Consider the following 11,156-nt stretch of genomic DNA (forward strand, 5'->3'; position numbering starts at 1 on the left):
CTTTCTACCATCACAGTGCACTTTTTCTAATCATTCGCCCCCTCCTACATCTACCGGGGTTGCACTTGCACAGATGGAGGAGCAGATCCTTTCAGAAGTTGTATAGTGCAATATATACTACTCACGGAAGACGTCATGCGTACTAGATGTTGCAAATACAAGCGGAAATTAAAAAAAGTCAGAACCTTACGTCTGCTTGGAGATTACTAGTACATTGTATACCCAATGGGCAACCAGACAACACTATTCTGACTCCAGCCAGGTTGATGGGGAAGTAGTCTCCGTTGCAGACTCCCTCCAGCTGTTTTCTATAAAGTAAGGTACCTTTTTCTTATTGCGGCCATTAATAAGCATGTAATTAGAAATTGATAACTAAGAACTGCCTGAGTGAGTCTGCAATAGAGGCTAGCGTACTAAGTGGGGAAGACTCTCCAAGCAGAGGTTGGTGGAGAAGATTGTGGCCGTTTCATTATATGCCCCGTTTTTTGTACTCTCCAAGCAGAGGAGTGGTTCCGGCTGGTTTTGAACGTGTTTTAGGCGTTATCGTCTAGCCTCTACCAGGCTCCGCGGGATGGCTGGAAAAATAGTAGAAATTGGCCGTAATAGAGTGAATAGTGTGCCAAGGGAGTTCGCTACGGAGAGAGGACAGTCTGCCATCCACGGATGGCACACTATTCACACTATTCACTCTATTACGGCCAATTTCTACTATTTTTCCAGCCATCCCGCGGAGCCTGGTAGAGGCTAGTTATCGTCGGGCTTTCTACTTTGACAAAGTACGTTTGTTGTCCGAATGGGTGGGGAGAGCGTTTATATGCGCTACAGTAGTTCCATATACCTGTACCAGTTACTAGTACTGTATCTAGAATTCACCTAAATGTATGTTTTACCGCGTCGTTTATACGAAATTTAAAAAACTTGTCTACTTCAAGATTATTAACTCTGAATGTGTTCTAGAGAGTTTTCGGCATTCACGACTACCAAGACGTTCTGATCAATATCTAGCTCTAGGGTGAAGGATGCGACAGAGAAGCAAATATCAAGTCAACAGTCATTTATTCAGTTGAAATCAAGAGATCACTTAAGGCGTTATAAAAATATATTATCTCTAGTCGAAGTAACAGTTTCGTTGAGTTTCTCACAAATGATATAATATTATTCTCAAGTTTCCTTACGAACATAACAAACAAGCTCTTCCAAAGCTGATAAAATATACTGTCTCTATTACATCTTACAATGACGAACATATTGCACATATTTCAGTGGCTATCCAGCAGCCTATAGAGTAGAGTAAAAGCACGATTGTCTCTTGCAAGTCTCTGGTGTTCACATGTATACGCCGGGTACGTTGTGGTAGTGCGCCCCTGCCATGTTGTTCTGGTACGGAGAGATGTTGTACATGTTGGTCATCTGGTGGTGACTGTGGCCAGACGGCGACACGCGGGCAGACGGGTACGGTGAGTACCTGGTTCCACGGCTGGTGGGCACGGTGTTGGCGGGCTGGGGCATCATGTGAGGCCGCAGACCACAGACGGCGGTGCCGAGGGACGGGACGAAGTGCGCGGAGTCGTACCAGGGGTTGGGCTGTGGGGAGTAGCCGGGCATCCCAGGCACGGTGACGGCGGTGTGCAGCGGGAAGGTGGCGAAGTCTTGCTGTTGGCGCTTCAGCTTCATGCGGCGGTTCTGGAACCACGTCTTGACCTGCTCGTCGGTCAAGCCCGTGGCCTTGGCCAGAGTTTCGCGGTCGGCGGCGGACAGGTACTTCTGCAGGCGGAAACGCTCCTCCAGGGCCATGACCTGCTCTGTGGTGAAGGCCGTGCGTGCCTTGCGGCCTGCCGGGGAGGGGGACGGGCTGTCGCCGCAGGAAGGTGCTGGACTGGAGCGGTCTGAAGTCGTGCTGGAAGCAGGTGATTCTGTGTTGCGGATCTGCAGGTCGTCGCAAGACGACTCTGACACTACGTCGATCTCCTCGTCCTCGGACGTCTCGCCGTCGCTTCGCAGCGTCACGGTGCTCATGTTCGGCCGGGGTTCGGTGGTGAACTGGAGGTGGCGCTTCTTTAACGGGAGGCTCTCGGGGCTGGACGATCTCATGTCCGGCACGGCGTCAGGCGAGGAACCGATCAGGTTTTCCACGGACAGGGCGAAGGGTAGTTTGAAAGAAGTCATGATGAGGGTGTTACAGCGGCGCTTGAAGAAGTGTGGGAACTGAACAGACAGAGGCAAACTGTGATTTATAGTCCTCCGTGTCGGTGACTCGCGTATTCATGAGGCGTCCTGTGCTCCCATTGGTCAGCTTTGGGCCCGCTATTGTTTACATTGATGCGCTCCGCCAGTAGGACATGACTAATTATTTCAGCATGTGGTGATGAGAATCTTCAGAGCAACCAAGGAGGTTAAACCTACCGCTTCAAGAAAATCCACTTTTGTTCATAATTAACCTTTAGAATATATGTTGAAGCTAACTAAGCTTCAATATGTATTGAAAGAATATTGTTTATTGACCAGGAAACCATAAAATGGACCTGCCTGAGAAAAGTGTCATGTATAGTTTGTTTTCTTTTCCAACGACCATTTCTTCATGTCTTATTTGTGATTCATGTCCACCTCCCGGGGTACCCCACCCGGCAAGCCCCTCCCCCTCAGACGCATCCCAATGTCCCACCGCCGGGTTTGTTGTGGTTCAGGCGACAGTGTCCCGCCGTGCAACCGATAGCTCACCCGCCCTAAAACAAAGGCCTCATCGGCGGCGATTACGTGCCAAACGGTGTGAACAGCCGCGCGTTTATCACCTATTGACGCGCCCAATGAGGCTGTAGCCGTGGGCGGGTCACGGCCAGGGGTCCGTGGGTGAGGTGCCAGTCTGCTGGCGCCAGTGGTCGGCACATCCATCACTTGTCATGAATGCAGCGATTTCCTCATCCACAGGGGGTCGAACTAGGAGACAAATTTGTAAACTTTGCCAGTTTAGCTTATATCATAACTCGATTGGAAAATATTGTGTGGGTTTTCGTTCGAACTTTCATTCGCTAGATTTTGTTTGGTCCTATCCACATTCGGAAATTTGCCCCAAAAGACATATACATGTATCTATACTAGTATGTGAGCCCATTTGTTCAGTCAAAGATCCAAAGGTTTTTACAGTAAAACAATTCGTCGTAATGACGACATTGTTCGACAACACTGTTCCCGATCGGTTCTTACCAGGGAGTCGACATGACAATGACATTTGTTTTCGTTCGGGCGCCGTCGGGTCTGCCATGTCTGCTGTTTCATCTCACTTGCGCTTGCACGTTCTTGTTCATAAGTTGTTCTCTGGTGCTTTGAAGCAACCTCCTTGTTTGAAGTAACTTGTGTCGAAATTGCGCGTTGAATTTTTTGTACCGATGTATAACAACTAGCACACATTTTCTTTCCCCTCTCAAGTCAAAGAGCACTACTTTTCAAAAACATTTTCAAATGCAGGGTGAAAGTCGGCAAGCAGCTTTAACCTCACTCAGCCAAGACGTAGAAATCACCTTTACGTTGTATTTGTAATCAATGACCAAGGACATCGTGTAATATCCTTGCAAGGACCTAGCCTGAATTCAATCAAGCCTCATGTGACCGCTCGCCGCCCTGTAACCGCCTCACAACCCAAGAGGGAGGGCAGAGAAACCCCCGGACAGCTGGAGTTTGCGTTATACAGACTAGCAAGGACCAAGGAGGTTGAAATCTCCTTGATATAACACAGGTCGAATAAACCTCCATAACCATGACTTTGTCCGATCTCGCTAGCCCCGCCGGCGCCACAAGAAAAACAAACCATTGTCACCTGGTGGTGTGAACCGCAGAACAATTTATTGACAAACGTTCAAAAACAATAGGTGTAATTATGACATATTGTTCGACTATGTGAATTTCACAATCAGGATGCCAGGAGAACTGATTCACAGGAAAATTGATGAGTCTTTTGTGACCAGTTTGGAACCTTTTGTTGTCGGGGTGGAGAATATCTACTAGCCAGTTCGAAGATTCACGACAAGTGAAGACATGTCAGGACAAGTGAAGACATGTCGACGCGAACCACAAAATACTTTTCTAGATTCACTTGTGACATATTTAGAATGCCCTTGATCCACGCGTTTCTCTTCAAATCGTAGCTTCATCTTACAGTTTCAAAGCTTACGCATAGAGAACATGAAACCTCACATACTGATCCTGGGGGTGTACGAGTGGGGTACCTATTTCTTTTATTAGGACAGCACCCCATAGGTAGAAATGATTATTGTATTGTAAGAGGGTAATTTGAGTGCAAGAATATACATGTATGCCATTGCTCAATCAACAGGAATTGGTTCTCCGACAGAATCATTTTTGACAGAGAGCCTGTATTACCATCCATCACACTTCCCGGTGTGTTGCCTCGACTTGTTTGTTATGTTTGTCTACGGGAGAACGTCTTCCACCAACACAATCTCGTTACCCTCCTCAGGGCAGTGATTGGTACTCTCCAAGCAGAGGATGGGTTCCGGCAGGTTTTTGACGTGTTTTTAGGCGTTTTTGTCGGCCTTTCTAGATTCTACTTTCTACTTTTTCATTTTTTGTCTCTATGGTTTATAGAGAAAAAAAAAAGAAAAAGTAGAAAGGCCGACAAAACGCCTAAAAATACGTCAAAAACCTGCCGGAACCCATCCTCTGCTTGGAGAGTCTTCATCACATCTCACAGATGTCCTGGTGCCCTCAGAATGCGTGGTAAACGGTCTCAATGAAGGAAAGGCTTGTATGCTTCACAGAACACGGGTCATAAAACATTTATAACATTATGATTGCTAAATAAGATCTTCTTGCCCCATTTGCAATGAGACCAAGGAGGTTTTATCCAATAATATCAGGTGTATTTGCAGCCAGTGCCACAGGCAGGTACCCAATGTGTAGGGTAATGAGGCTGTTTAACGTGTTCGAGGCACCTCCTCGAGCACGGGACCCCCGTTTTACGTCCCTCCCGGAAGACGATTTCGTGGAAAGCTTCGTGAGGCTACAGCAATCCGGACGTCCTTGGTTGGTCTCCCATCCAAGCACTGTCCGGACCACGCGTTGCTTAACTTCCGAGATCGAGGGATCGGGTGTATCCAACGCGCCACGCGGCCGTAGCTGACATAAACCCACGGCGAATCCCTTACAACATGTGACACCGAGAAAAGCAGCCAAAACATTTTCCATCGAATTCAATGCCGGAAATCAAACGGGGCTTCAAGATTGCTTCAGATAAATACTTAGTAATATATAGATATTAAAGGTCGTGTCAAAGACGGTCATAAACCTCTTGACGTGAGAAGTGAGGATTTTGCCGATTTGATCTCGCTGTACCGGCACTCGAGATGGGCTCTGACCACACTTGGAGGTCCTTCAGGCAGGGACTAATTGGGATTATGTATTATGTCAATTGACAACAGCGTGGGAGATTAGCTCGTCTTTGTGAGTATGAAGCAGCGTGGAGAGCGATCAAAGGTCTCCCGGGCGATGTTACGGGCCGAAAATCCTGCAAATCTCTGGAGAAAGCCGCGTGGTACGTGCACACTGGTGTGAAGGACTTGCATTAATGTCAACTCGTGGGAAAGAGGAGGGAAAGGCGCGAGTCAAGACGAAATTTATTGTCTCCGAAAGACGGAAACAAACGCGCGACGGGTAACGCTATAATCTCACAGATGATATTTTCAAAATTTTATGAATAGTGTACCATAACGAGAGGCAAAACTTCTTTCACTTTTCGAGTGTATAAAGAAATGTTCATTATTCATTAATCTGAGCCATTTCAGGTTGTGAGAGAATTTTTCGAAATATAGCTACTCGCTGATCAGACTGTAGACATGCCAGCCCCGCCGGCGCCTAAACCAAAACAAAAGTCATTGTCATGTGGACTCCCTGGTAAGAACCGATCGGGAACAGTGTTGTCGGACAATGTCATCATTACGACGTATTGTTCTACTGTGAAAAACTTGCAGCTTCTCAGGGGAGATGTTGTTATTTGTGTGGAAAGAGCTGAAAAAGACACCTAGCGTCATCAGAGGGCAGACGTCGCTAGCCCCGCTGGCGCCTGAAGCAAAACAAGTTCATTGTCATTCATGACTCCCACAGAGATCTAAACACTGGTATCAAGTCCGTTACGTTCGCATCGGACCCATCGGACCTAAAGAAACAATACAATCATTGCAGCTATATTTAAACAGAAATGAAAGGGGAAACCTAGCTGTCCAATACCTGTTAGTACCCGGTAGTAATTACTAGTACTAGTACCTAAGATTGTAGATGATATTGATAATAAGTTGATTGGAAGTTCTTACAAGTAATAACAGGGCGGAACGATGAATACCAGTTTATAACATATGACTACTCAAAATAGTAATTGATTAGGACCAGGGACGTTGATAAGATTTTGACCAGTGACGTTCTAACTACGGTAAATCAAGCGCTTGTACGTAACGGTTATGCCCGTGCTTGGACTTACGAGTCCGTCTTCAGAGGGCACAGTGCTAGCTCCGCTGGCGCCTGAACAAAAACAACGTCATTGTCATTCATGACTCCCACCGACTTCAGCACATTTCACACGACATCGACAGAAACAATACAATCATTACGGCTTAGCGCGTCATTGTCAAAACAAAGTGCGAGTGATACCTGTTTGCTCATAGTCGTACTTTACATCAAGTCTTTTCAATTGAACTAACGGGGTTCACAGTTTGCACAATCTAAAGCAGTAGACCTAAAATGTCGTAAATTTGTTATTCAAACCTATGAACGAATTTACAAGCAATAATGGTAAAGCTTTTTCCTATACTTTTTTTAAAATTCGTAAGCAACGCTGATACATGAACAAATGTTCATATTCAATAGCCAAGATTTCCCATGCAAAAAAAAAAGCTTTGTGGCAGAATAAGACACCGTGGTATTTCCCTTTTCCCACAAAGTTAGCTCGATTTGTCCACAATCATATCAAGTCTAATCACATTGGTTTATTTCCAACTCTACAAACACTCCAAGACGAGTATTTCCGTCTAAAACCAACACTCTCCCGCCCGCCACACAAACTCCCGCTCCACAATAGAGAAGTCCAACAACTCTGTTTACCGACTTCTCACCACCTCCAATGGGACAACAATGGTGAACAAGGTGTGAAGAACGGGAGGATTTCCCAATTAGAGACAATTGTTGGGTCTTTTTACCTGGAGGTGATATTTGTCCACTGGCGACAGCAGTCTTGCACTTGCGCTTTATTGACTATTGAGATGTAAACAGCACTAATTAGTGGACAGCATATGCCAAGGTTTGAGCAATGAGGTTCATTGAAAGAGACTGTAGAAAAGAAATACAATCTTTACAAGAACGTCAACACGAAATGAAAGGTAACATATCTTACCATTCCTATATTTGGAAAATATACTAGCATGGAAGTTCTAGTCAGCACCTTGGACAGATATAATTTGTAGATGTATGCAGTACTTTCTTTTCTCGATAGGTGTCCTACAGACATGACAGGTACAGAAGTGGAAATGCAACAATGGTCGGGAATTCCTCTGAGTATTTTGACGGGTGATTTTCACGGTCAGTGCAGGTTCCACCGGTAACGTTATAGTCCTTGGATGGACATTCGCACGTCGAAATCCATTATGTCAAAAAGGCATGTGACTGGAGAATCATGTGCTGTTTCAGAATTTGAGGTTTGAAAAGAAAAATGCACTTTTTAAATCAGACCAATGAGGTTACTTTCCCCAAGGAGGTTTATCCTTGCTTTCCCTATAACCTCCTTATTCAGACTCATATTATGCAAGACCCAACTTTTACACAGTTTTCCCGACATCTACTAAATCCGCCGACATTTTAAACAAAAAGCCACTTTCCTCTTAAAATCACAGAACAAACAACTTCTAGAAAAAGTGCGACTTTTCGTCTTTCACTGCCTACAAAAAAGAAGTCAAACCCAGCCTGTCTGGATATAGCCAACAGTAGTATTTAGTGAGTATTTAGTAGTCTATTGTTTCAACAAAGACAGTCACAGTTCGCTGTCACATGTATGTTTTTTTTTTTAAATATATCTACAGTGTATTTGCAATTAGCCCACGGCCATGAACTTGCAATAAAACTTTCAATTTATATAAAGACGAGACAATGAGGTTTCTGGATGAAGACATCAATTATTCCATACGTCATCAAAGCCCAGACGTCGCTAGCCCCGCTGGCGCCTGAATCAAAACAAGTTCATTGTCATTCATGACTCCCGCAGAGATCCGAACACTGGAAACAATTCATCGTGTTTAGCGGGCGATGGAGAGAAAATACAATTGTTACAGATCGTTATGTCTTTCCCAGGGTGAGCACGTTTCATGACACAAGATAGGAAGGTGTCCCTCAACTGCCATGGGGATAATCTTGAAGTAAAACTGGTCGAAAACAGAAAGACGACATGCAGGAGTGTGAAAAGAAGGAAGGTTACTCGTTATCTGAGGTGAACTTTGTCAGTTTGTGATAAGAAACTTTATATTTAAAAAATTAAATCAGACCAAGGAGGTTTTATATATAAAACCTCCTTGACCAGACTGATCAAGGAGACAGGCCCGGGGACTGATAGTTACTCCCCTCCCAACTCTACAAACATGCTCACTCAAGTAATTCTGTGAAGAGTAAATAATCTTAACTGGCCTTTTTGTACAAGTTTACAACATCTTACCAAACCAGTGTTATTACACATAACACTGGTTTATTTCCAACTCTACAAACACTCCAAGACGAGTATTTCCGTCTAAAACCAACACTCTCCCGCCCGCCACACAAACAGATCGCTGCCCGCTCCACAATAGAGAAGTCCAACAACTCTGTTTACCGACTTCTCACCACCTCCAATGGGACAACAATGGTGAACAAGGTGTGAAGAACGGGAGGATTTCCCAATTAGAGACAATTGTTGGGTCTTTTTACCTGGAGGTGATATTTGTCCACTGGCGACAGCAGTCTTGCACTTGTCAAACGGCTAATTAGACCTCCTTGATTAGACCATATATGTTCGTAACGTATATCGAGCAGCGCCTAAAGATAGCGAAAACTAGTACTAACGTTAGTAGTTGTGTGAGCAATTGTTTATAAAGAAGGGAGTACTAGTGCATGCATATCAGTCCGATTTGTGACTAGAGTTTCTACGGCCAAAATCAAAATCTAAACGAGCTCTTTTCCCCCGTAAAATTAGTCTCTACCAGACTAACCGCGCCGGCTATAGGGAGAACTTTGCCGGGGGACTTTGGCCATGGAGGGTAACATTCGCAGGCGGTTGCATATTTGACCCTCTCTCCGTAGCCGACTCCCCGACTCTATTTGGCCAATTTCTACTATTTTCCCAGCGACCCGCGGAGGCTGGTACATCCTACCGTAAAATAGACTTGTTCTCACTCCTGTCGCCTTTAGGCATGTTAGGGCAGTCACCATTGAGTGAAACCTTCCTATCTTAATTCATACCTAACAGGTACATTGTGGTACTGGACAAGTTGTATTCCTCATGCCTTTTGACAAACACATCTACATCTTCGCAAAGAAGCGAGCTCGAGAAGCCGAACTTATGTTCTAGACTACGATACCTTTACCAACATGCATGAGTAAGTTTTGTATTTGAAAGTGTACAAAACTGTCTTCTTTCATTCAATAAACCCGTTAAACGGTGTCATCAAACGTGCTATCACTGGAAACGACATAACGATCTGCAATAATTGTATTTTCTCTCGATCCCCTGCGAAACACGGTCACCAGTGTTCGGATCTCTGCGGGAGTCATGAATGACAATGAACTTGTTTGATTCAGGCGCCAGCGGGGCTAGCGACGTCTGGGCTTTGATGACGTATGGAACAATAGATGTCTTCATCCAGTAGCCTCCTTGCTTCGTCCAAGGAGGTTTTATATAGTCTTAGCTTTGTTGTTTGTCAGTACGCCATTTACGTTCATATTCTTGTAGTTATAGTTTTCAGAATAGATTAGACTAGTTTAGTATTCATTCATTGTATTCATTGCCTTGCCATTGTTGCCATACATTGTGCCATGTCGAGCAATAAAGTTCATTCATTCATTGTATGCTATATACGTATGAAGTCTAACTGCTTTACAAGTACACTTTTCCTTTGAAATCTCAAACTCCAGATGAATTTTTCAGTGACAAGTTCTATTTGTATCGTGGATTTCGACGCACGAATACCCATCCATGGACTTAACCAGTGGAGGCTCTATTCATTGACCATGAGAATCACCCGTCAAAAAACAACTCAGAGGAATCCCTCGATCATTGTGGAATTGCCACTCGTGTCCATGTCATGTCTGTAGGACACCTATCGAGAAAAGAAAGTACTGCAGATATTTACAAATAATATCTGTCCAAGGTGCTGACTAGAACTTCCATGCTAGTATGATTTACAGTTGTAGAAATTGTAAGATATGTTACCTTTCCTTTCGTGTCGACGTTCCTTAAAAATATTAATCATTCCTTTCTACAGTCCTTTAAAATCAACCTCTCTGCTTCAACAATTGCTTCAATACTGTATGTGAACTAATTAGCGCTGTTAACATCTCAATAGTCAACAATGCCCAAGTGCAAGACTGCTGTCGCCAGTGGACAAATATCACCTCCAGGTAAAAAGACCCAACAGTTGTCTCTAATTGGGAAATCCTCCCGTTCTTCACACCTTGTTCACCATTGTTGTCCCATTGGAGGTGGTGAGAAGTCGGTAAACAGAGCTGTTGGACTTCTCTATTGTGGAGCGGGCAGCGATCTGTTTGTGTGGCGGGAGAGCGGTGTTGGTTTTAGACGGAAATGCTCGTCTTGGAGTGTTTGCAGAGTTGGAAATAAACCACTGAAATATGTGATTAGATGTTGTAAACTTGTAGCAAAAGGCGAGATAACTTGTTTGGGATCATTTACTCTAGACAGAATTACGTGTACTTGTGTGAGCATATTGAGTTGGGAGAGGAGTCCATTGTATACCAGTTCCCCTCTCTTTCTAACCTCATTGATCAGTCTGATACGTGGCAACTACAAAATAACTTCTGATAACGATGTACCCGTAAAAGATACTTCTGTTGCCTGTCAAAATTTGCCATGCTTTAGGTCAAGATTATCCCCAGGGCAGTTGATGGAGACCTTCCTATCT

The 11,156-nt window shown here is 44.5% G+C and overlaps 1 protein-coding gene across 1 annotated transcript; it reads right to left on the reverse strand.

The window, feature by feature from the left end:
* Positions 1-1,039: 1,039 nt before the first annotated feature.
* Positions 1,040-2,227, reverse strand: LOC136430354 (homeobox protein vent1-like). The gene has a single exon (XM_066420888.1). The coding sequence runs from the start codon at positions 2,164-2,166 to the stop codon at positions 1,327-1,329; it is 840 nt and encodes a 279-aa protein (XP_066276985.1). The 5' UTR covers positions 2,167-2,227; the 3' UTR covers positions 1,040-1,326.
* Positions 2,228-11,156: the final 8,929 nt, after the last annotated feature.

The sequence above is a fragment of the Branchiostoma lanceolatum genome, chromosome 3 (genome assembly GCF_035083965.1).
Source record: "Branchiostoma lanceolatum isolate klBraLanc5 chromosome 3, klBraLanc5.hap2, whole genome shotgun sequence".
Classification (NCBI taxonomy): Eukaryota; Metazoa; Chordata; class Leptocardii; order Amphioxiformes; family Branchiostomatidae; genus Branchiostoma; species Branchiostoma lanceolatum.